Raw genomic sequence first — 27,650 nt, forward strand, 5'->3', positions numbered from 1 at the left:
TTACTTATATAGTCATATCAGCTGCAAATATGACAGTATTTTTTCTTTTCTTAATCTTTATTTCCTTTTCTTGCCTTGCCTTGCTTACTCTAGGAATATCTAAAATAAAAATAAAAAGGATGTACCAGGCAAATTCTAACCAAGAGAAAGCTAGCACTGTTTGTATTAAGATCAGTAAAAATAGACTTGAAAGCAGAAAGCATTACTGGAGACAAAAGAGGCACTTCATCATGATAGAACCTTCAGTTCACAGAGAGATATAAAACAATGTAAGCTGAAAATATTTAAGCAAAAATTGACAGGACTACAAAGAGAAATGGACAAATGTACAATTACAGTGGGAGACTTTTATATACCTCTCAAAAATTGATAGAACAAGCAAAAATATTAATAATAATACAGAATATGTGAACAGCAAAATTAGTAAACTGCATCTAAAGGTGTTATGGAGCATGGCACTCAGCAACACAGAATGTTGTTTTTAGCCCTAATGAAACATTTTTCTTAAGACTATGTACTAGACCAGGGATTGGCAAACTTCGGTAAAGGGCCAGACAATAAATATTTTAGGCTGTGCTGGCCCCATGTAGTTTCTGTCACTTTTTTCTTTTTCTCTTCTCCCTTTTCTTCTTTTTCTTCATCTTTTTTCTTAGCCTTTTAAAAATGCAAATACCATTCTCAGCTAGTTAGTACCAAAAAACAGACCTTGGGCTGGATGTGGCCCACAGACTATAGTTAGCCACCTCCTGAAGTGGGGCATAAAATAAGTCTCAACAGATTTTAAAATCTTATTACCACAGTCTCTGACCTCAGTACATCTGAGCTGGAAACTAACCACAAAAAGATAGTCATAAAATTTCCATATTTGAAAATTGTGAAATTGTACTTCTAAGCAACCTATACATCAGAACATGTGAGGTGTAGCCATAACAATTTTTTTTAAAGTATTATCGTAAATACACATCACAGAAAAAAAGAAAGGCAAAAAGTTAGTATGCTAGGTATCCATTCTTTTGGATTCTTAAAATCATTACATTCTTTTCCTGTACATGTTTGTAAGTTACGCACTCAGTTTCCGTTCTTTAAGTAGTTACCCCTAGAAAGCATAACACATTTGATCAGTACTTTCACCTTCTTCTAAACAATGGGAGAACCTTAGAACACTTTAATTTTATTCACGTCCCCTCTACTCCTACTTTAGCTATTGTTATTTGGTATATACACATACATTTACATATATACAACCCCCCCACACACAAGATGATGGTGAATGATGATGATTCTTGCATCTCATATGCAGAATACCACTTTCTTTCTGCCTGTAGCACATTCTTTAGCACGTCCTTTAGTGAGGATTGACTGGTGGCAGATGCTTTCAGTTTTAGTTTGTCTTTTAAAATGTTTTGGCTGGGCGAGGCGGGCGGATCGCCTGAGCCCAGGAGTTCCAGACCAGCCTGGGCAGCATGGAGAGAACCTGTCTCTAGAAAAAATGCAAAAATTAGCTAGGCATAGTGGTGTGCACTTGTAGTCCCAGCCACTTGGGAGGATATGGTTAGAGGGATTGCTGGAGCCAAGGAGGCAGAGGTTGCAGTGAGCTAGAATCACGCCACTGCACTCCAGCCTGGGAGACAGAGTGAGTCTCATCAATAAGTCCATAAATAAAATGCTTTCATTTAACTGTATTTCTCACAGGATATTTTCACTGGGTTGTTTGCTTAGCTGGCAGTTTTCTCTCAGCACTTTTAAGATATTCTGCTCTCTTCTGATTTTCATTGTTACTGATAAATCAGCTTTGGTATAGCTGATTCTCTTTGAAAGTGATTTTCTCTTTTCTTTTGATAGCTTTTAAGACCCTCCTCCCCATTTTTTTTGAGATATGGTTTTATTTTTCAGTTTTATTATGGGATACACGTGTGGATTTCTTTTTATTTTTTCTGTTCAGAATTTTTTGGATTTCTTTAATTGATCAGTTGGTTTGGAATGTGGACCTTTGGACATTTCTTAGCAGTTGTCAGTTCTTATCACTTAACATCTTATTTTAGTCCCATTCTGTCTTCTCTTCTTCTGGAACTCCAATTAAACATATTTGTATTCTCCAGTGTATTATGACAATGAGTATTTTCGGGATAAAAATTAATTTGAATGCAACATTGTAAGGGTTGCACTTTAGAAATCATGCAGTGGACCCTATTGGATTGCTTATTAAGTGATTTTAAGGTTAGAAAAACAAAAGCAGACCTGGCTTTCTCTCGTTTCAACCAGTGACCATGTTACCTCCCCTCAATGTACTCTTTCCTTAGCATAGCCAACTAAAGTAAAATAAAAATTCTGCCTCTAATTTTGAGGCATATTTTTTGGTTTCTTTTTGAGTGGTATTTCTTATATTTGTGAGTTTCAAATGGACCGCCTTTTCCCTCTGCATCTGTTAAGGGCCAAACTCAGAGGATATCTTTATCTGAATTTCTGTTCTTTTATATCATTCACCTAAATTCTTATATTAGGAAGTTTAGTCATTTCTGTTTTCTGGGAGATGAAAACAAAAACTATGCCATAAATTGATAAGTAATTTATAATAATAATATTTGTGATCCTCTTTACAGTTTACCTGTTTTTTTTTTTTTTTTAAATATCTCTTATTCGGACACAGGAAGAAATGTGGAAAAGAAAATGAATATTACCTAGTTTTATTCTCAAATTACTTCGAATGAACAAAAGATAAACTATTTAAACTTGTTTGACCAACAGAGTGCCCTTCACTTAGTGCATTTTAACTTTTGTGGATAATTGAAACTGAATAGAAATTATTTGTTATTCTGTGGTAATTCCAACTGCATGCCTAATTAGAATTGATCTCCTCATGGGTGTTAAAACAAGGTTGTGGTTTTGTCCAAGTTTTCTAATTAAATTTTTGTAAAATAACAGCCCTTCATTTTTCTTGACGGTTGTTCAATTTGTTCTTATAATAGAACAATTTATAATCCTTTGGATATGTACCCAGTAATGGGATTCCTGGGTCAAATGGAATTTCTATTTCTAGGTCCTTGAGAAATTGCCACACTGTCTTCCACAATGGTTGAACTAATTTACACTCCCACTAACAGTGTAAAAGTGTTCCTATTTCTCCGCATCCTCTCCAGCATCTGTTGTCTCCAGATTTTTTAGTGATCGCCATTCTGACTGGCGTGAGATGGTATCTCAATGTAGTTTTGATCTGCATTTCTCTCATGGCCAGTGATGATGAGCATTTTTTAATGTATTTTGTTGGCCTCATATATGTCTTCTTTTGAAAAGTGTCTGTTTATATTCTTTGCCCACTTTTGAATGGATTTGTTTTTTTCTTGTAAATCTGTTTTAGTTCTTTGTAGATTTTGGATATAAGTCCTTTGTCAGATGGGTAGATTGCAAAAGTTTTTTCCCATTCTGTTGGTTGCCAGTTCACTCTAATGATTGTTTCTTTTGCTGTGCAGAAGCTGTGGGTTTAATTAGATCCCATTTGTCTATTTTGGCTTTTGTTGCCAATGCGTTTGGTGTTGTAGTCATGAAGTCCTTGCTTGTGCCTATGTCCTGAATGGTTTTCCCTAGGTTTTCTTCTAGGGTTTTTCTGGTGTTAGGTCTTATGTTTGTCTTTAATCCATCTGGAGTTAATTTTAGTGTAAGGTGTCAGGAAGGGGTCCAGTTTCTGCTTTCTGCACATGACTAGCCATTTTTCCCAACACCGTTTATTAAACAGGGAATCCTTTCCCCATTGCTTGTTTTTGTCAGGTTTGTTAAAGATCAGATGGTTATAGATGTGTGGCGTTGCCTCTGAGGCCTCTGTTTTGTTCCATTGGTCTGTATCTCTGTTTTGGTACCAGTACCATGCTGTTTTGATTACTGTAGCCTTATAGTATAGTTTGTCCATCATGATCAAGTAGGCGTCATCCTGGGGATGCAAGTCTGGTTCAACATATGCAAGTCTATAAATGTAATTCACCACATAAACAGAACCAAAGACAAAAACCACATGATTATCTCAATAGATGGAGAGAAGGCCTTTGACAAAATTCAGCAGCCCTTTATGCTAAAAACCCTCAATAAACTAGGTATTAACAAAACATATCTCAAAATTATAAAAGCTATTATGACAAACCCACAGCCAATTTCATACTGAATGGGCAAAAACTGGAAGCAATCCCTTTGAAATCTGGCAATAGACAAGGATGCCCTCTCTTACCACTCCTATTCAATATAGTACTGGAAGTTCTAGCCAGAGCAGTCAGGCAAGAAAAAGAAATAAAGGGTATTCAGTTAGGAAAGGAGGAAGTCAAATTGTCTCTATTTGCAGATGACATGATTGTATAGTTAGAAGACCCCATCGTCTCAGCCCAAAAACTCCTTAAACTGATAGGTAACTTCAGCAAAATCTCAGGATACAAAATCAATGTGCAAAAATCATAAGCATTCCTATACACCAATAACAGACTTAAAGAGAGCCAAATCAAGAACGAACTGCCATTCACAATTGCTACAAAGAGAATAAAATACCTAGGAATACAACTAACAAAGGATGTAAAGGACCTCTTCAAGGAGAACTACAAACCACTGCTCAATGAAATAAGAGAGGACACAAACAGATGGAGAAACATTCCATGCTCATGGTTAGGAAGAATCAATATCGTGAAAATGGCCATACTGCCCAAAGTAACTTATAGATTCAACGCTATCCCCATCAAGCTACCAATGACCTTTTTCACAGAACAAGAAAAAACCGCCTTAAACTTCATATGGAACCAAAAGAGAGGCTGCATAGCCAAGTCAATTCTAAGCAAAAAGAACAAAGCTAGAGGCATCATGCTACCTGACTTAGTCTCTTTTTAAGGAAGAAGAAAAACTTGACCCTGAAAATCCTTCCAACAGATATCCCATCTGTTCTGTTTTTTACCACCAAATATTTTCAGTACAGATTTATATGGTGGTGTTTTTCCAAATCCTCAATTACACCTCTGCCTCTTGCAACTGGCTTTCCATAGTCCTTACTAACAAAGTCACTCTCGCAAAGTTTTTTGTGACATAATTGCCAGATCCAGTGATCTTTGGTCAGCCTTATCCTACTTAATTTCTCCACGGATTTGGCTTTTCTTTCTTCAATTTAATGTAAGAAATGTTTATTGAATATATGTTGAATGCCCTGCATTCTACTGGGCAGTGAGGATATATGACATATGTAAAAGCCATGTGCAACAAATAATATATCACAAGTACTATCAAACAGATTACAGTATTTTTTTAGGGCTGCAAACAACAACAACAACACAACAGTTCTTCTGAAGCAGGAGGAGGGACAGTATCAGGGAAAATAAGAAGGCAACATAAAATAATAAAGGCAATGCCTAAGATACAAGCCGGTACCATTACCTACAGCACAGAAAGCATCAAAATGCTTGCTATTTTTAAAAATTAGCAATTAGTCTAATATGGCAAAAGTGAGGGAGTATTAAAGCAGATAAGGAAGTGTTACAATAGGCCAGGCAAGATATAATGAAGTCCTAACTAGGCCAGTGTAGCTGGAATGCAAAGAGGGGAGGGTAGAAGTGAGATTACTGGAGAAATATTTAGAGGTAGAATCAGCAAGGCTGTGCCTGATTTATTAGTGAAGATGGAGTCATGGGGGAATGGTAAGTTCTATTCTGGACATAGCATAGTGTTTAATGCTGTGGGACATTCATATAAGGAAATTTAGTAGGCAGTTTGATATGTGGATCCAGAGGTTAGGAGTGTGATTAAGGCTGCAGATAAAATTGGGGGTGGTAATTGAAGTCATGAAAAGGATAAGATATGGTAAAGATATGGACAGTTTAGAGAGGAGAGAAGCTCAAGGGACCTGATAGGCTCTGAATCTTTAAGAAGTAGAGGAACTAAGTTGCCTGTTTTGATAAAGGGGCCATGGTAAAGTGTTTTTAGAGTGGTCAAATTTTGAAACAGTGAATATGGGCTTATGGTATTATTTTTCTTGTTGGTTTCTTAGTCTTTGGCCATCAGCTGACCTAACTCTACCAGATCTTTACTTGTCTGTGGCATTGCTGCTTCTCCAGCATCAGTATCAACTTCATGAAATCCTACCTATTTTGCAGAATGTGTGACGTTACTTTGTGTTGTTTTTGCATTGTGTTAGGGGATATATCCTACCATCAGCAAGAGGCCAGCAGAATAAAGATGGTGATATATTAGGGATAGTTCAAGGGTTTGATTGTACATTTGTGTGTGCAAAATCCACCTTGTGTAGTTTACATTTTAGTGGAGAGAGAGAGAGAATATATCCGTCCATTGAGGATAAATATAATGGAGGAAAATAAAGCAAGATAAGGGGGAAGCAGAAAAGCTGAGCAGAGACTTAAAAGGAGAGATAACAATCACGTGAATAGCCACAGGAAAAACATTTCATTCCAAAAGGAATAAGCACAGAGACCCTGAAGGAGGATTGTTCCTTGGCCTATTCCAGGAATAGCAAATGAGCCAGTGATGCTGGGGTAAAGTGAGCACAGGCATAGTGCTAGATGAAGACAGAAGTTAGTAGGGATAGGGGGCTGATCATGGAGGGCAAATTCTCAGCCAGTTAGACTCAGCTCTGTCATTTTATGACAATGTTATAATACCGGCTTTATTGAAATATAATTTGTAGATGATATATAACTTTATGATTTTTAAAATAGAACATGAGTACATTAACTAAAGGAAAGGTACTTATAATCAAATATGTTTTTCAGTATGTGAATATTCAGACAGGACAATACAGGAAGACAAAAATGCCCTGTAAAGCTACTCTAGGGAGCCTGCCTGCTTCCTGAGAACAAGTGGTAATGGGCCCTGTTAGGCCTTCGTTAGGCTTTTACTCTGACTGGGGAGGCCACTGCAGGGCTTCGAGCATAGGAGTAGTATAACCTGACTAATATTTTGAAAGAATCCTACTATCTCCTGTGGAAAGTGAGGCTGTGGCTGGTCGGGGGCAGAAAACAGGGAGACCAGGTAAAAAAAACTACTCCAAAATCCAAAGGCAAGACGTTAAATTGAACCACCACAATAAAGGATGTCCGAAGTGGTTGAATTCTGGATGTATATAGAAGGTACAAGATTTGATGATGGATTGGATATAAAGTGTAAAATAAAGAGGAGTCAAGGGAAACTCCAGATTTTCGCCTGAGCAGCTGTAAGGGTGGGATTGCGATTAAGAGAGACTAGAAGGATTCATTGAGGGAGGGGAGGCCACGAGTTTCCTTTTGGATATATTAAGTTTGGGGTATCTGTTAGATGTCCTGGGAGAAGAGATGTCAAGTTGAAGGTTGTATATACAAGTCTCTAGAAATCAGGGGAGGTCCAGGCTAAAGATACCAATTTGAGAATTGTCATATTTGTAAGCGGTGGGGTTATACAGAAGTTATACTACCAGTGATTCTTCAGTGGAAATGAGATTTTTATTTTCAATAACCTGGGGAATTAATTTAAGGTGTTTAAAATATTAATGTAGATTATAAGACTTTAGATTTAGAAGATTCCGTCCCTGTCACTTCCTTTTGTTTCCTCTCCAGTACCCAACCAAGTGCAATTTGCTTACATATCTAATACAGTTTGCTGAATAAAAAAAGAAATACCTCTTGAATTTAGCACCAGAGGTCCAGGTCTTTTGAGTTAATAACAAAGAAGAGTTGAAATCTCTTAACCTAATTTAAGGCTTTGAGTAATGTTAACTTATTTAGTTTTAAATTTAAAAATTTTAAATTTTTAATAAAGTCAGTATTTTGAAAAGAAAATTTTTAAAATATTTTAACCTCTAACACTAATTGTATACATTAATTTTATTAATCTTTATTAGAATTATTCATATGATACTGTTATAACCATAAAATAGGTATTAAAGATAGCTAGCTGGCTTTAATGTGGCTTCTAAAATAAAATAATCACTTATCAGATCTTTAATATTTATTTGGTATTCTTTTTAGGAAGATTTGGAGACTGGAGTTCACCTTGACCCTGCTGTCAAGGAAGTTCAGTATAACCCTACCTACGAGACCATGTTTGCTCCTGAGGTAAGAAAACATATTTAAGGTTTTGACTTTTGCTAAAGAATTTAAATCATAGTAGATAATTAGACATAGCAGTGAATTTTTAAAGGCTTTCTCACATAAGCATACTATTTAAGCTCTTAGAAACTATATTCTTCTATTCTCCAAAAGTTTAAATAGTGTGCTTTTGTGAGAATACTTTTAAAAATCCACTAGCTGCTTATCTGCCCGCATACAAATGTCTGATAAATGGAACTATGTCTTTTGAAAAAGGAAATCTGATTCTTAAATATGAACTTAGTCGACATCTTCCTCTTAGTCTTGATGAGGGAATATTATAATTAACCATAAAGGAAAATAGTGGGGCTTATCAGCATCAATGTGTAGTATATTATGAAACATCTCGTTACAGATGCCCCTGAATTGTCATACTGACACACTGCTGGAAAGTAGTCACAGTGTTTGATGCCTGCTCTGAATAACAAAGTACTGGATTTTTTTTCTCTTCCGATGAAAAAAAAACAAACAGTGAATATTGTTCATTTAAGAAAGTATTTGAATATTAGCGATTTAGGGAAGTTTGTAGAAAAGATTAAATTTCCAGATATTTTGCCTTTTAAATGGAAAAGAATGATGCTTGATTGACAAAACAGAGATGCCAGAAAACAATAATAATAAAACCAAGAAATACAGCTTTGGTCGGTAGCAGAATCTTAACAAGCACTTTCAAGATGGAGGTGAGGAGCTATATCTTATGGTATCTTGGTGGAAAATGGCATGCCTTTTAACATTTTTCATTTTGTTGCATAAATTAGCCCTTTTGTGACATGTGAATGTCATAGAGCTGTTTCATATAGTACTTGCCCTGCCTAGGTTTCTGTAGTCATTTAAAAGGTGACCATTGAAATGTGTAGCACAGCCAGAAATGTCAGTGCTTGTATTTAGACAGAGCTCCAGCGATTCACTGGGTCCGCACTTAGCAACAATCTTCCCATGCTCTGACACTACAGTACATTTTAAATTTTATTCCATATGTCTAAAATCCTTCTAGCCTGTCAGACTACAGGCTGTCTCGTAACCATTGGCACCATTTTAGCCAGCCCATTGAAGAGAGGTTGTATATTATATATAAATATATGCTTCATGATTTCTTAAAAATGAAAAGTACTTTAATAAAATGAAGCCACTGAATTAGGAAAACAAGAAAATTTGTAAGCATTGTGATGTGTAACATTCTGATGTCTTTATTTTCTCTGAAGCTTGCTTTTTTTCTTAAGTTCTTAAAGTTCATTTGTTACTAATACATTGCTGTGTAATTAGTTTTCAAAACTTTCAAGAAAAATTTAAAAGTTCTGTTAAAATTGTTCGTGTTGATATTAACAAGAGGCCTGCCATTCTCTTTGTGGGATTTTCAGTCCTTTTATGTTGTTTTTTGTCCTCGTATTGGGGAACCTCATATTAAATATATAAATTAGTTTATGTGAGGAGCACTACAATACTTCTTTACAATATGAGAAAGTACTGATAGGACATAAAAGGGAATCAAAATATAATTTTTCCCGGTTGCCAAATGAATCCTCTGTACCTTAACAAATTTTGAACTTTTGTCTTCTATGACTAGGATGTGTATCACTTGGCAAAGTCTGGAAAAGTATCACTAGGAATTTCACGAGTTTAAATGTAAAGTTCCTGTATCTTGAGTATCCGTTGTTACAAACAAGATATAATCCCTCTCCTCAAGCTAATGTTTACCAGAGGGGATATGCTAAGTGTTTGTTTGTTTGTTTGTTTGGTCAAATGTATTTTTTTAAAAAGATAGAGATGAGATTATTTCCTATTATGCCTCTGAAGTACTACTCAAGCCTAAGGAAAAATTGCATCTGGTTGTAAATACTTTTAAAAGTTTCTGGAAAGAAGTACTATTTGAAATGGACAATTTAATCCAGGTTAAGAACATGAGATGTGCAGTTAAATGGAATACTTATTAGCTCTTGGGTAACCTTGGAAGCTCTTAGTTTTTTCGTAGGTAAAATGAAGATAATTTTTATTTTATTGAGTTATAAGGATAAATCAGATAATGTATGATATAGTTAGAAAAACCTCTGGCAAGAGTAGGCATTTAACAAATGGTGTCATCATTGTTATTGGCATTATTAATTATTGGCATTGGTGGCTAGGTAGGCGTTTATGAGGAAAGATTCCAAGAAGAGAACAGAATGAGCCAAATCATAAAAGATCTAAAGAACAAGAGTGCCTGAGTCCTTACCAGAAGAAAGAATCGAGAGATAAGACTAGAACGATATTTTGTATAACATTTCACAAAGCTTTTGGGGCCAAAGTAATTGGATTACAATTGTGGGATCATGTCCCAGCACCTGGCTATTTGTCTTAACATAATGACCTCCAGGTTAATCTATGCCGTCAAAACTGACAAAATTTCCTTCTTTAAGGCAGAATAGTATGCTGCTGCGCAGACATACCACATTTTCTTTATGCATTCATACATTGACAGCCATTTAGGTTGATTCATGGGAATACAGATATTTCTTTAACATATTGATGTCATTTCCTTTGGACACATACCCACTTGTTAAATTGCTGGGGTCATATGGTGGTTCTATTTTATTTTTTATTTTTTTGAGGAACCTCCATACTATCTTCCATAGTAGCTATACTAATTTCCATACCCACCAACAGTGTACAAGTGTTCTCTTTTCTCCAGAACATCCTTGCCAACACTTGTTATCCTTTATCGGTTTTATAATAGCTATTCTAACAGGTTTGAGATGATATCTTAGTGTGATTTTAATTTCCAATTCTCTGGTGATTAGTAATGTGGTATACTTTCTCATATACCTGTTGGCTTTTTTTTTTTTTTTTTNTGGAGTGGAGTCTTGCTCTGTCGCCTAGGCTGGAGTGCAGTGGTATGATCTCAGCTCACTGCAACCTTTGTCTCCTGGGTTCAAGTGATTCTTCCACGGCAGCCACCTGAGTAGCTGGGACTACAGGCGCAGGCCACCATGCCTAGCTCATTTTTTGTATTTTTAGTAGAGATGGGTTTCACCACGTTGGCCAGGCTGGTCTTGAACTCCTGATCTCAAGTGATCTGCCTGCCTTGGCCTCCCAAAGTCCTGGGATTATACGTGTGAGCCACTACACCTGGCCCCTGTTGGCTATTTATGTATCTTTTGAGAAATGCTGAGAAATTCGGGTTCTTTGCCAATTTTTCATCGAGTTATTTATTTTCTTGCTATTGATTTACTTGTGTATTTTGGATATTAACCCTTTACCAGATGTATGGTTTGCAAACATTTTCTCACTTAAATGTGTATGTTTTATATAGGGAGATTGCAGTTGTAATTTACTGTGTTGTGCTTCATTATTGTTTTAGCTAAAAATTGTTAAATACATGAACTTGAATATATTATGCATTCATGTTTATGTTATGTATTTACTTGTATATTGTTATAAATCACTTGAACACAAATTTACTCTTAAACTTAGTTAACTACCAAAAATTGAAAAGAATTGTTTGAAAATCAAATTTATGTGTTTTCTATGTGCTCTGTTGTATTTTTTAATGGTTGTCCCAGAATTAAGAGAGTTGCATATTCACAGGGACCAAGAACATCTGAGATATATCTTGAGTAATTGAGAAGAGCTGAGTCCTACTAAATAGTGTTCTCTCCCTTCCTCTGTTAATATTCAGCATCTTTGAGGTCAGTTCTAATAGCTACCAGTAGATGAATCCTCCTCCCACCAATGCCCTATATCACTAGAAGATTTTTTTGTTGCCTCAGCTTAAATCTGTATGAGAGATAGGCACATGTAAATTTTTAGATTGCTTTACGTATAGCAACTTATATAATGCATACATAGCTTTAATATATGGAGTTGTCTTTGTATAGAAATCACAGTTCTTTTACACTGATAATTTTTCTTTAAAAAGTGGAGGTCATTTTGTATGTATGGCCTGTAGAAGAATTGCTCTTTCTTTTTTAGTTAAATCTGAATTAAATAAGAATATGGAAATTGTAGTCTCCCTTTTTAAATGGAAAGTTACTTAAAGCACAGTGATTGGTCATCTGTTACATGTTATGTGAATAACAATAAAGACAGTGGGGATTTTTATCATTTTTAGATTTCCCACCATACCCCCTCCACCCCACCTCTGTCCCGAAATAGCAGATGCTACTCTGTGGATGATAGCTGACTGTAGCAGGTAGAGCTAGAAAACTTTTAAATCATTTTGTTATCTGTGATTTTATGACTGCTCCTGTTTTTGTAATAAATTTCATGACTGAATGAAGTTAACTGCTGCTTCCAGCATTCCGCAGTCTTTTTTTCCCCGACATTTTTCACCCATCATCAGACACAAGAAGGACTAATATGGACTGCAAAGTCTTGCACTATCCATTATAATTAAGAATATATAGTAATAAAAGCTTTGTATGTAAATCAGGTATTTTTAAATTGAATCATTTTAAACATATAAATGGAAGCTGTCAATATACAGGAATCTTGTAGCAATTTATTTTCTTCAAAAGCAGAAAAAATGTAAGGCACATCTAACATTTAAATTCAGATTTTTATACATAGTATAATGTTGATATCTCGAGAATGCAGTATTCTGGTTAAAAGAAGATGAGTAGTTTTTATTTGTGGCTCTGGAAATGTATCATAGAAAAGATGGTTTCTAATGGTAATGACCTAGAGTGTTCTAATGTCAAAATAATTCGTCATGACGGTGGGTCTTATCAAGTTCAAATGAAAATAGCCTGTTATTTTCGCCTTTTCCAAAGTGGGAAACTCATTTTATTCTTTATTTAAAAACAAACAAACAAACAAACAAAAAAGAGTTGGATTTTCCCAGTGCCTTTTATAATAGCAGTGAATTAATAGCACTTGACATAATGTATTCTGGTAATTTTTTACCCAATTTTTAAAAGTTAGAGGCTCTGATTGTGCATTTAAGGAACTTTATGATAGAATGCTTGACTACAGTTTGTTCTAGCTCTGGTTCTGCCAGTTAATAAAACTTTGACCCTAGGGCAGGTAAAATACATTGTCTTTGGGGTTTTTTTCTTTGTTTGCAACATGAGAAAGAGAATACTCCTCTAATTTGCCAGGATTTTTGTACAGATCAAATTAAATAGCATTTGGAGAAACTCAAAAAAGTATTATAAACAGATGATAATGCTACTATTTGGTGTAAGACAAATAATGTGACTCTTCACAGTGTGACTTTTCAGAGTAGAAATATTTTATTGACATTTGCAGTACCTTTTCCTAGGCACTTTTTCAAGCACTTTATTCTGTTTTTCTGTCCTCTACCCCCAGTGGAATTCTGATTCATCGTTCCTTCATTAGTACTTTCTTTATGCCAGGCACTGTGGTAAATATTGAGTATTCTGAGTCTCCCACTTTGAGGAACTCATAAGCTAGTGGAAAAGAAACAAGTATTTTTTTTTTTAAATTATATCACAGTGCCACTGTTGATATAAAAGTCACCCAAATCCCCCAAATCACGGTTTGGACAAACTATAGTAACTCTCGATTATCTAGATAACACTGTGAAATAGAACTTCTGCAATAATGCAAATGTAGTAGCTGACAACCACATGTGGCTACTGAGCTCTTGAAAGAAATAACTGCAGATAGATTTGAGTGAGAGGGATTCCTCTCCTTCTGTCCCTGGGGCTAACAAATGGTGCTAATTAGCCATTGCCCAGTTGCACAGAACCACATCAGGCTAGAGTGTTCCCAGATAGGTTAATAGGCCCTTGGTGATTTATAGTTGAAAAACATATTATACAGTTATTCCAGTAATTCTGGCTTCCATATACTCAGAACTTCTGTCTCTTTTTTTTTTTTTTTTTTCTCACAACATTGCAGTTTGGACCAGAAAATCCCTTTAGGACACAGCAAATGGCCGCCCCTAGAAATATGCTTTCTGGATATGCTGAACCAGCTCATATCAATGATTTCATGTTTGAGCAGCAAAGGAGAACTTTTGCAACATATGGTAATGTGACAAGACTTAAACAGTTTCAATTTTGGCTTTATTAGAAGTGTGATGTGTGTGTGCTAATCTGTTTTATCTTCTGGCTTTTGAAATTCATTAGATTCCTTCAAAAAGGATAGTATGCCTTCTTATACATATCCTTAAATATGTATATAAATGGGAAGGTGAATTCATATTTTTAGCTGTCGTTGTAAATCTATTGGGACTTCTGAGTACTAGAAATATTCCATGATCTTAACCAGAATGCTCTTTGTTGTTGTACTAGGTAATGGACACTGTTATTTCATGTCCATTACATGTAAATTGCTGTTAAAGTTGGCAAATGAAAAGACAGTGTTCAGAGGTTACTTTTTTATCTCTTTATAGGCTATTTAACTTTACTCTCTCAAATCTTATCTCAGAAATGCTTTCTCTTGATCACTGAAGGGTATTAGGAAAAAGAATAGTCACAAATTCATTGTGTAAAATAATTATATCCTATCAGTGGTAATGTATATGGAAACTAATTGTATAAAGGATTATCATGTATTAGATCATATTTCACCATGGTAAGATTGTAATAGACTTAGAATGTGCCAAAAATCACAGCCAAGACTATATACCACTTAAAACCCAAAACAGTTCTGTAACACTTCCCATTCAATAAAATGATTGCAAATACATTGTACCCATTGCTTGTATAAGGAGTCCCATGTAAATCTAAAGTAAGGTGTAGCACATAAAAATAAACTCTGTTGCATGATGATTTTGTTATATTCTAGCCTATAATAAAAGAGACTTTTAAAGACTTTTCTTATTTTCTTCTACATTAGAAGGACCTTAAGCAATAATTTAGTTCTCTTGTCTCTTAAAGTAAAACAAAATTCCAAGTAAGTTTATACTGACACCTACTTTCCTTTGTAAATTACCTTGTAACAAGAATAAGCATTTAAAATTATCCAGCTGGCTTTAGACCTGGTTTCAGAATTTTTTTTTTAAAGTATCTGGTGATTTTTACTTTTCCCTCTAGGAAGTGGCAAGCTAGGACACAGGTTGAACTATTGTGCTAGAGACAAAAAATGAATTTGGGGCTATAGTACATTAGACAGCCTAAAATAAAGGGAATGGCCAGTTGCAAAAATGAAATTTTGGTTAATTTGAACTTAGTAAGATTAAGATTTAAACTGAGGTTTAAAGAGACAATTTATTTATTAGGTTCAAGTAAACTTAATAAGTGAACTTAATAAATAAGATCAATCTTATCTAAGCTTTAACAACTGTCTCTTTAAACCTGAGTTTTAACAGTGTCTCTTTTTTCTTTGCTTAGATACTGAGCCAAGTATATGACTTCTATTAGTTTGTCCTATGATTTTCTTATAGAAAGTTCTTACTTGACTTCTGATAGTAATTCCTATACCAACTTCCTATCAAATTTTGTTGTTGTTCTTGTTTTTTAACCCTTCCACATGAAATGTAAGGCCGTGAGACCTTTTTGTTACCTTTCCTCATTTGCAAAGTGCAAGGCAGCAAACCTTTGTTATACCATGTAGTGGTGTTATCTACCAGATATTCAGGAGGTGACACATGAATTCAGTTTTACCTCAGTCTCATAACCCTGGGATATCACTGCTGGAATATAGTGTAAACATTTATGTATTTTAATTTTCTTCCCATTTTTAAATGTTGTAAGATTGTTATAATCCCAATGAATTATTTCTGCAAGATTTCTGTAATACAGTTAGTTTATTATAGAGCCCACCGAGAGAATCCTTACCACTGAAAATAGTCTCATTTACCATGCCATCCCATTTACTTACTGTACAGTTTTGCTTTTAGATTGCATTTATAGTATTTCTCCTGACTTCTCAGTCCCTCAGTGGTTGTGTGAATTTTGTCCTGTTTTCCCTACTGGACCCTAGCCTGCTCCCCTGCCAGGCTTACTTGGGACTTCTCGATGAAGTTTCTTTTCTTTTGTTCCACTTTCATCTAGAATTTTCGCTATACCCACCTACAGAAGTGGAAAATAGAATTTTAAATAAATACTTTTAGTCTCACAATAGTCCTTATTAACATGAGTTTTAACTTCAGTATTTGAAAACCCTTTATTAACATTGTTAAATGATTTTTAAAAATAGTTTACTGAACAAATATAATTTTAAAAAGAATTACTTGTATCATTTAGATTTCAGTTTGGTTCCAGTTTTCACTATTAAAAATGTGATGTATATGTTATGCTACAAAATGCTTTTTAAAATGTGGTAGTGAATATTTTTGTACATAAAACTTCATAGCTTCTTTACATTATTTTCTTAAATGAGTTCCCAAAAGTAGATCAAAGAATGTATGTGTTAAAAACTTTTGTTGTATATTATTAAATTGTTTCCTAAAAGAATTCTCTCAACCTATTCTACTGCCACAGCATATAAAAGTCCTATTTCTCTCTTTCTTTCTTTTTTTTTTTTGAGACAGAGTCTTGCCCTGTCACCCAGGCTGGAATGCAGTAGCGGGATCTCTACTCACTGCAACGTCTGCCTCTGGGGTTCAGGTGATTCTCGTGCCTCAGCCTCCTGAGTAGCTGGTTACAGACGTGAATGACCACACCTAGCTAATTTTTTCTTCTTTTTTTGTATTTTTCATAGAGATGGGGCTTTACCATATTGGCCAGGTTGGTCTCAAACTCCTGGCCTCAAATAATCTGCCTGTCTTGACCTCCCAAAGTGCTGGGATTACAGGCCTGACCCACCATGCCTGGCCCTATTTCTCTTTATCAAAGATCCATATGGTTGTTTTTTCTTTGTTTACTTGATAATCAAAATATTATATTTCTTTATTGCAACTTAATTTTTCTGGACTACTAGTGAGGTTGAAGGTTTTTCTGTATATTTATGACCATTCTTTTGCAAATTGTTTATAATCTCTTTTCATTTGCCTAGTGGTATTAGTTTTAATAATCTTAAGGGTATAATAATAAAATCAATATTATAGTTATTTCAAATAAGACTATCAAAAGAAAGAAAGTAGACATTAACTCCATTAAAAAGATAAAAGGGAAAATAAGCTTCAGAGAGATAGATATAAGAAATGCAGATATATTCACTTATTTAATACACAAGATAGTGAGAAAACAAATTGGACTGAAATTTGGTAGTGTTAGAGTTACATCTTGTTCTGTCACTGGCTGATTTGTAGGAAGACATAAGGCCAAATCCTTAACTCTTATTTGTAGAATGAAAATAATACTGTTTCCTAATCATGCGGGGTGGAAGGCAGTAGTGGGGATGTTGGTATGGCAATAAAGATTTTGACCACGGGGAATGTGGAGCAAGAGGAACGCATAACTTCTTTTTTGAGTAACAAGACTATGGCCAGATGAGTTGGGGAATGGTGCTTACGCAGAGACAGGGACCAGGGATACCTCTTCCCTCTCTGTCTACTCCTTCTCCCCTCCAGACACATCATGAAATGCCGTTTATGTAGACGTTAAGTCTCCTTTCAAAGTTGAAATTTACATTCTAGTTTATTATTATTGAAATGAGAACTTTTACCTTGGTATGTTGATCTGAGCTTTATATGAGCTTATAAAAGTCTCATTTTGGGGGAAAAGTTGTGTACTGAACACTATTCTTTACATCAAAGAGATTAAAGATAAAATAACTCTTGGGATTTGAATCTGTGATTTCAGAGATTCCACTCCAAAGCTACTTTTCTGCCATCAGGCTCTCTCCTCTGGCTAGTAACATATTTTAATCCTGAAAAAATCATCCAATAGCCAGGTGGTTGGTTCTCTTGTAGCATATCATGAGGGTGAGTTGAGCACTTACATCCTTAGCTTGTTTGAAAAGCATGTTTCATGACAAATCTTTTACTGTTCCCCAAAAGAAGTTGCCTATATTCTTTAGGTGAAAAATGAAAATATTAAATCTATCCACTAGGATGTGCCCTTTAAAAAAAAAATGGGGTTAGTACCTTTTTATGTATTCTATGATTCTTCACATGAGTTGTAGGCCATAGACTGATCAGTTATCTAGCACTCTTGTGAATATACCAGACTAATGTTACCAAACATTTATTGTGCTAGCACACCCACTTGAGAAAAATATTGATTTGAGCTAACTTAGATAGGCTTTCTTTCCTTAAATTCCCATAGACCACTGAAGACCACATTTATATGTAGCCACATACTGTATAACTAAAGAAGAACATTCATATGCTTGTGGATATCCTTGCTTACTTCCCTTAAGAAAATACAAAGAATGATTGGTGAAATAGAAATATATTATTTTAAGATTGGGAGGGAAGACTAACCTTACTGAGAATGGTATTTTCAAAATAATAGGTAGATTTAATGTACTCTTCTTACCCTATTTCTTTTTTATTATTTAATAATTTATATAATTTGATAAACTTAGCTTTGCAATTTCTATTACCAAGAAGAAAAGGGAAATGGTTTCTAAATTTCCAAGTGCATCATGTGTATGTATTTTCAAGCTCTTAGAATATTTAAAACTAAAGTTTGATATCTTGGCTGGAGAGGCACTTACTAATGTAATGTCAGTGTGCAAAATTCATCCTATAAGAAATATATTCTGCTGGAGTCCAGCCTGAGCTTTGGGTTCTAAATAGAAGAATATAGCTTTGGGTTCGAAATAGAAATATAGCTGAGGGGCTGGGAGCAGTGGCTCATGCCTGCAATCCCAGCACTTGGGGAGAGCAAGGCGGTGGATCATTTGAGGTCAGGAGTTCAAGACCAGCATGGCCAACATGGGGAAACCCCATCTCTCCAAAAAATACAAAAATTAGCCAGGGGTAATGGCACATGTCTGTAATCCCAGCTACTCTGGAGGCTGAGGCAGGAGAATCTCTTGAGCCTGGCAGACGGAGGTTGCAGGGAGCTGAGATCACGACACTGCACTCCAGCCTGGGCATCAGGGTGAGATCCTGTCTCAAAAAAAAGAAAGCAATATAGCTGAGGGCAGAATGATTGGTCCTATATTAAAGAGATCATTTTTGACATTTGGGAAAATAAATGTGAAATGTGTGTATTTGTATTATAATAATATAGTGAATTTAAGCAGCAAAATCAAGTTAATAATTTGCACTTTTTTCCTTTCAGGTTATGCATTAGACCCATCATTAGATAATCATCAAGTGTCTGCTAAATATATTGGTTCTGTAGAAGAAGCTGAAAAAAATCAAGGTAATTTATTTGAAACATTTAATAGCAAATTTATATATGTAAACATCTGTAATGTGACTTTAATTAGTTAAAAAGCATTTGATTTAGCTCTTTTTTTTTTTTTAAGTTTTTAAACTTATCAATGGGGTGATAAGTTTAGAGCAATATAGTTGAACTGTTACAGTTTAGAGCTTGCTTTTGCCTCTTAGAGTTGTGTAACCTTTGAGTACTTGGCACCATGCCAACCTTGTAGAACTCATTCAATAAATTATAACTAATATATAGATAATTTTGGCAATTGACTTATCAGTGCTAATACCAAGCTTCATTTTAACAGAGTAGAAATACTTTATTTTGTAAGTCTATGAAGACTGTCTTTGAAGGGTTGCTTTGAACGCTGAGTCTGAATATGTGTTTCAATGTATGTTTGTGTTCATATTCATTTTGAACTTACAATAAGACAAAACAATATTTGCTAAATGCTAACTTGTCACAAGGCTCTTCAGTCCATTCGAATATTATCCATAAATCCCATTTAAAAAGCAATTTGCTGGTTGCATAGGACACTTCTGCTTAGTAGCTATAGACCCTATGTGATCAGGCTACTCTCTGTATGTGAGCTAGATTATTGTTAAAATAGAATTTTAACAGGCTTTTGCTATAAAGCATAGCCTGAATTAATATAGGCAGACTTTCTTTAAGTTAGAACTCTGCAAGTCCCACCTAAAGGTAGCTTGATTCTTAGTTAACTTGTGACTATGATTCCATGAACCTTTCTTTTTCCAGGATAATGGCTATATACAGTATGCCACATCCTACTAATCAAATCAGAATCTCAACCAGAAACACCCTCCTTCTCCTTTTCTTTTACTGTTAACATTGATAATATTAGAGGTCAAGTTGAGACTGAAATCACTTGGAAGAAATACCACTTCCGGTGAAACTGTGTTTTATTTACGTTTTTGCATTACAAGTGAAATGAAGATAAGTTATTAAGTACTTACTATAACTTAATTTAGTTTTAAAATGATAAATTACAGTTTATTATTGCTTTCAAAGGTCACTTTATCATTATTTAGCAGTAATGAGTTCCTGAGTTTTTTTCCAGAAAGTCATACAGATCCACTGACACAGGTTCTTGATTCAATAAAAGGTTTATGCACCATTGTAGGAGTACATACTTGGGTCTCTTCTTAAGTATACGGTATTAGAATTTGCAGAATATTGAATTAGTTTTAAGTGTCTTTGCCCAGAAGGTTGAATCCCTTTTTGTCTAGCATGAGTCAGCATATATGGTAGATTCATATAGATTGTTTTTTAATAACTCTGTGGTCACTTGAGCAATCATCTTTCTAATAAAATTAAACATATGTAATATTTCTTTAGAAAATGTACATCTTTGTAATCCGTCTTTTTTGGGGCTTAATGTAGGTTTGACTGTATTTGAAACTGGTCAGAAGAAAACAGAAAAGAGGAAAAAGTTCAAAGAAAATGATGCATCCAATATTGATGGCTTCTTGGGACCATGGGCAAAATACGTGGATGAAAAAGATGTAGCCAAACCTTCAGAAGTAAGCTTTGATGTTTTTCATTGTCAATTCAGGTGTATGCTGTACCTCTATGAACGATATCTACATTAACACACTTGAGATTTCCTTAGAAATGACTAAGGAAATGACTTAGAAATGACTAACCGAATGACTCATCAAAAATTTTCTGCCTTTAGTTGATTGAAAATATACAATAAAATTTATTTGTTTTTCTTTGGAATATTTTTATTTACCTTTTTTGCTGATTTGTTTTCTCTCATGCTTTTTTTATTAAAATACAATATTAAACAATTTTCATAAAGATTGCCTTGATATTGCTATTAAGCTGCCATAGTAGCTGCTCTTCTGATACTTGACATTCAGATAATAGCTACAAAATCAGCCTTCTATTATACTAGCATTGATGATAGGTTTTACTGATTCCAAATTTATTTAAAATTTTAAATTTTATCTCTCTATATATTTTTTAAACTACTGTAAAGTTTGTAAAGTAATGCTCTGCCCTTCCCTTCCTCACCTCCTAATCTCACTGTCTCTGTGAGCCAGGGAGTGTTCTAGTCCCAGGCCTACAGCATTGGACAAGATCAAGAAAATCCTTTCCTCATGAAGCTTATATTCTAGCTGTTACTTACATCCAGTAAATCTATATTTATAATGATAGAAGTAAACAGGTGACATCTAAGATGAGTAAACGTTTGTATGCTACAGTTTTTTATTTATTTTAGATTTTATCTGTTGACTTCTTTGTTATTATGGATACAGATTTACTGCTACCCCATCTTCTGTCCCCAGCTCCTTAAAAAAGTTGTGTCACAGAAATGTAGTCATCACTTACATCCTAAGACTGTGTAAAAGTCATTAACTGAAAAACAACATCTTGTGCTAAATTCAGTGTCAATTCTGGAACTAGATTTTCTGATTGCCTTGTCTTTTTACTTGCATAACTAGTATAACATGTTAAAATTTATTTCTAGGTATCACAGAAGGATGAGTTTTGAAAACTGATTTTATATAGTTGAAAAGTATTTTCTAGTATCCATTATGTATTTAGTACCATTTTGTAATTTGTAGAAAAGGTACTCAATCTCTGCTTATAAGAGAGTTGAGCTTGACCTGGCGTGGTGGCTCAACGCTCGTAATCCTAGCACTTTGGGAAGCCGAGGTGGGCAGATTGCCAGAGCTCAAGAATTCGAGACCAGCCTGGGCAACACAGTGAAACCATATCTCTGCTAAAATAGAAAAAATTAGCCAGGCACAGTGGCGCATGCTTTGCAGTCCCAGCTACTCACGAGGCTGAGGCAGGAGAATCACTTGAACCCAGAAGAGGGAGGTTGCATGGAGCCGAGATTCACACCAGTACACTCCAGCCTGGGTGACAGAGCAAGACTCCATCTCAAAAAAAAAGGGTTGAGCTTGTTATTCTGGGAACATACTTGGACCAAATTTGTAGACCTCATTATAAAGAATTTATAACCATCTTTAGGCATAATGAGGTTCTAAAACATTCATTTTAAATTTTACTCCTTAATTTTCTTAGGAAGAACAAAAAGAATTGGATGAAATCACAGCAAAGAGGCAGAAAAAAGGAAAACAGGAAGAAGAGAAACCTGGGGAGGAGAAGACAATCTTACATGGTATTACATTTTTTATACATCTTCATTTTTATGAAAAAACTTCATATTTGATATTATATGAATAGCAGATAACAATCTATTCTTTCATAAGATAAAGTTGACTCTTTTGGTGTATTGATAGTGCCCCAGTCATTTTAATTGTTTTTAACAAAGCCAAATACTCAGGTATCCTCACAGTTCATAACTGTTACTAAACTATACTCAGAAAGAATAAACTTGGATTTTCATGTGAAAAGATAGAGAGTAAGGCTCTAATACTTATTTTGACTTGTAGAAGGAAATGCATAAGTATTCTAGAATGTACCTGTTCATTAATAATTAGTTATATTTAGGAAATTACATAATTATCTAAAACTGTAAAGGATAACTTAGTAGTTACAGTGTTGCTTATTCTAATGTTAATATTACATCAAATATTTAGGTTTGATGAAGCCATATTTGGTTCTTCAAGCCACCATTTTATGTCCAAGGAGTCTGTTCAGTATTATGGTACTTACAACTATAATAACAATAATATAATAATAACATTTATTGAATATTTACTCTGTGCCAGGCATGCTGCTAATTGCCTTATATATACTATGTCATTTAATTCCCATAGGTGACTTTATTGTAAAATTTGTGATGAAAGCGGGAAAAGATAGATGAAAAGGAACTGGAAGGGCATAAAAGAGGAAAGCAGGGGAAAAAGAGAGTTGATACTTTTTTTGTTTACTTTAAATTCCTTCTTAATCTGTTTTAGTTCTGCTTCTTTACCAATGACTCACAAGGCCCAAGTATTATCTTTTCTTCCTCTGCTATAATTATGCTACAGTGAAGTCTTCATAAGTCACTAAGATGTGTAACTGATGAAAAGAAGTATAGATCTTATCTAAAGGTCTATAATCTCTGGGTATTTAGGAATTTCAAAATACTACCTCTAGTTGTAAATGATAGCAGTTATTTAAAGCACTTAAATCTTAGCTGACTCTTGATCTTGACATCATTGGAGTGTTATTACCTAACCTTAATATGGAATGCTATCCCTGTGAATAAAATGTAATTTTAAGATATAGATTTCATGACTATGGCTTGTATTTGTTTATTGATTTTCTTTGCCTTTTTGTTTCAGTTAAAGAAATGTATGACTATCAGGGCAGGTCCTATCTTCACATACCTCAGGACGTTGGTGTTAATCTGCGGTCCACTATGCCACCTGAGAAGTGTTATCTTCCCAAAAAACAAATTCATGTGTGGTCTGGACACACAAAAGTAAGCAAGTTGGTGTTTGTGTTTGCTGTAATGTTATAATAATGAAGCCAAAATTAAGTTTTAGCTATTGATGTGAAACATTTAGTATTTCTAGTAAACGTGTAGGGAAATTAAATTGAATGTAAGCCTGAATTATAGGCTTTGGAAGTGCCCACACATCCATCACAAGTGACTAATCAGTCTTCAGGGCCATCTGAATTGGCCATGCCATAGCATTCATGGTTCAGTGCCCTGCATCCTTGAAGCCCAGGCCTTTCCCCACGAGCTCCTGCTACAATCTTCTTCCCTTTTGGGCACCAAATCAGTGAGTAACTGGCTGGTATTAGCAACAAGTCTCCTGGTTAGCTTCAGTAATTTTGCTTTAGCTCTTGTGGTTATCACACTTCAGAGATTAGATGTGCCCTGGTTTATAAACTATGGTAATTTTTAAACTAATGCAGAGACAAGGCACATGAAAACTTTTGATATTGATATTCTTCGTCATCTGCACTATTCCAACTGGTAATTTCCAACTCCTTGCAAAGAGCAAAGGGACTAAGTTAAAAAAGGAAGACAAGTGGGGGCATTAGCAATTTGATTGACTCAAGATTCCCTTGGGTGAGGAACTCAATATTAAAGGTTAAAAAAAAAAAACCTTCAAAAGCTTAGTGTCAATAAGGCCTGCTCTTGGAATGCTAATGAAGGTTATTCGGAGGTGTGATTTTTGGAATGAAGACAAATAGCAAATTAAGCTGCTTAATATATACTGTCTTTTCTTGATGCTTAATTTTAGCTGATCTGTAGAATGCTTCTGGTTGATAACGTTAATACCTTTTTATAGGGCGTCAGTGCAGTCAGATTGTTTCCTCTCTCTGGCCATTTATTGCTGTCTTGTTCCATGGACTGTAAGATTAAGGTGAGTTTTCAGTAGCAGAGTAGCAGTGCTGCAAAGCTAGTTCTTTGGTTAAATCTGTTTGGTTCATTATAAATAAATTTGTGTTTGTTAGGCAATTAGAAACTAATTATTTTCTCTTAGACCCTGTAAATGCAGCAATTTATGAACCACTTCCAAACTTATGGTTCTGTGGTCCAGTTGGCTGGTCTCCTTTTTAAGCTTAGACAACTGATGAGAATGTAATCCAGTCACTTTGGATTTAGACGTATAAATATTTAATCACAAATCGTTTTTATAGAGATTTTATATATGTAATAGTTTGTTTCTTCAAACCTTACGAAATAGAGAGGACACATGATAGAAATCCCATTTTTAGAAAGTAGAAAATGTAATTCATCCTTTTTCTTCTAAATACTAGTAGACTCCAAGTAGCAGAACTGCCCCTAACCCCTTCGTTCACCTTTTCTAGTCTTGGGAAGCTCCATCTTTAGCTTCTATTCAGCTGTAGAATGTGTGGTAGAAAAAACTCAGCTGCCAGTGCATCTCAACCTGAATATGCAGAAAGTCTTGAAAAAAAATTTAAATCTAAAAGGATAGTTCTAACCGGTTTTGTGTCTTCTCTTTGTCCGGACCATTATGATGGTTCAATAAATACCAACAGTATAGTGCTCTTGGGGCTTGGAAAGTTGAGTCATTAAAATTTTATCATTAGTAAATAATTCATGGATATTAACAATAAAAAGAGGCCTCTTCTTTTGACAAGAGCAACCATGTAGGCATTTGTCTCTAATAGCTTAAAATGACAGGCCAACATTTTGGAAGTAAAAACGCCCATTTTATTTAACTTTTACTGTGTACGAACTACGTTAATTGAGATGTTGGTCTTTTCTTTGGCCAACCAAAAAAGCATAGAATTCAATTTAGTTCACTTCTATAAACATTCTATTATGTTCAAGGGACTGAAAGCAAAAGCTATTAAGGCACTGTCTCTCCCCTTAAGATGATCATTTTATTATGATATAAATGATTACTATAGAGGCAAGCACAAGATATGCTGCTTTCAAAGAGGAGGCATACCTTAGTAAAAAGGTTGACTAAGTAAAGGACGAGGAAACAGGAGTAGAGTTGTTTGAAAAGAGTAAAGAGAATGAATCAGCATGGTGTGTGCTAGAAACAACAGTTTTGTGCTTGCTGCAGCATAACAACTAAGAAACAAGGAATGATTGCAGTCATGGGCAAGGAACCAGGTCTCAGAGGTCCTTTCCTAATAGTCTACAGTAACTGAGACCGTGTCCTACTGGCACCGGTGGCAAGGAAATGCTTTCTGTCTTGGAGCACTAGCAACATTGTTGAGGATTGGATTCAAGGCAGTCAAGAATAAAGCTAGCCTTGAAGCTATTGTATTAATCCACGTTAGATATGCTGAGAATTATAAGCCTGTTATTTTAGTCTAAATCATCATTTCCATATAGTTTCTGTAATACTTGTTACTTTAGAAAAGTAAACAAAAAGGCTTTCACTTTCAAAATGTCACATACATGCCAGTTTAACACTTAATTCCTTTAAAAGTTGTTTGTAGTGCTACAAAAGTAGAAACTTTTCATCACAGAAAATATATGAAACAGAAAGGAACAATATGAAAATAAAAACTCACCTGAATTAACTCCACCTATAGTTAAGTCTCATGATATTTTGATGTAAATATCTTTAAAACGCTTTAGTTTTGAGTGTATGTGATTGTGTGTGTGCATGTTCCAAGTATTACAAGACAAGCTGGCAGCCCCAAGCAGTATTTAATGATTTTCAGTGTTTACTATTTAATAATTAAAGCAGTGTGTTTACACACATAGATACGCACACACATAACCAGCATAGGGCTATGGTTATTGATTGAAAAACTTATATTAAATGTAATATTTCCATGTGTTATTTTCTTCCCCCAGCTATGGGAGGTTTATGGAGACCGGCGCTGTCTGAGAACATTTATTGGTAATGCTTCTTTTCTCTCCAACATAAATCGGTTTGGGAAGAATTTTTCAAGTGAGATAACATAATTGATAGTAATTTCACTACACTGATAGGAAGGAAAGTCTTCATAGACTTGAACTGAATCTGGAAGGAGGAGTCAGTCTCCCCAGGTAAACAAAGAAAGAACTAGGAAGCAAGAGCAGCAGATGGAAAACGAAAGTGGTGTGAGGAGGAGTGCTGCTGAGGGGATCCACGTGTATTTCAGGATTGTCAGAGGATGTTGAGAGTCAGAAGTGGAGAAAAGTAGTAAGAGGGGGATCAGAGCAGGGGAAACCTTCTGTGCCGTTAATAAAGAGTGCCCTCTATTCTGAGGGCATTGGGGAACCATTAGAGAGCTCTTGCAGGAAAGCGACATGATTTGACGTTTATGAAGATTAAATGGCAATACACAGGATGCTTTGGTAGGGCAAGCTTGGAGGAAGGGAAAAAATTACACAGTTCTTTCATGGGTCTGATTTAGAGATGATGAGAGTCTGAACCAAAGCAGCAAAGAGAGAAGAAAGGAGCTACGTATTAGAGTTCAAGTCAGTGAGATTGAGTAACGGCATGTAAATGATCAGAATGAGACAGGAATCTAGGGTAACTCCCATGAGGCTGGATGAATGATGGTGCCATTCACCAAGAAGGAACATAAGATCATGGTGAGGTTTTAGATACACCAAATTTGAGCTGCCTTTGGGATATTGAAGTGAAAATGTCCAGTAAGCAATTAGATAGCCAGATGTCGAGCTTTGAAGAGAGACTGAGAATTAGCAGCTAAATCATAGAAAAAGGATGAGATTGAGAGAACTCCTTGAAGAAAGGAAGAAGGCCAAAGGGAGGACAGCTTTGTGACATGCCAGCCTTTTTGGTAGAGAAAGATTTATTGTCTTTGTCAAATTTCATGTGAAGGCTAGCTCCTCTTTCCAAATTTAACTGTACCACATTGAAACGGTGTGACTCGTAGTGGCTCTGTTTTTAGATTAAAGTGGGAGTGTGTTTGGCAGCGCTTTATGATTTTAGGGCCTCCCTGCACAAATTAATACTGCCTAAGATGTCACCGCAGTCTAAAGGAAGACTTGTGGAAGGCTGTTAGCTGTGTACAGGAGAACAAAATG

At 35.1% G+C, this 27,650-nt stretch overlaps 1 protein-coding gene across 1 annotated transcript in view; it reads left to right on the plus strand.

The window, feature by feature from the left end:
• The window catches only part of CDC40 (cell division cycle 40), a 47,175-nt gene that overhangs the window by 4,657 nt on the left and 14,868 nt on the right, over positions 1-27,650 (plus strand). Inside the window, exons 2-9 of the mRNA XM_017497430.2 lie at positions 7,974-8,060; positions 13,932-14,061; positions 19,154-19,237; positions 20,648-20,787; positions 22,304-22,400; positions 23,512-23,651; positions 24,472-24,546; positions 26,469-26,514. Coding sequence (XP_017352919.1) covers positions 7,974-8,060; positions 13,932-14,061; positions 19,154-19,237; positions 20,648-20,787; positions 22,304-22,400; positions 23,512-23,651; positions 24,472-24,546; positions 26,469-26,514 — 799 coding nt within the window. The remainder of the gene's footprint in view (positions 1-7,973; positions 8,061-13,931; positions 14,062-19,153; positions 19,238-20,647; positions 20,788-22,303; positions 22,401-23,511; positions 23,652-24,471; positions 24,547-26,468; positions 26,515-27,650) is intronic.

The sequence above is a fragment of the Cebus imitator genome, unplaced genomic scaffold (genome assembly GCF_001604975.1).
Source record: "Cebus imitator isolate Cc_AM_T3 unplaced genomic scaffold, Cebus_imitator-1.0 Scaffold231, whole genome shotgun sequence".
Taxonomy (NCBI): domain Eukaryota; kingdom Metazoa; phylum Chordata; class Mammalia; order Primates; family Cebidae; genus Cebus; species Cebus imitator.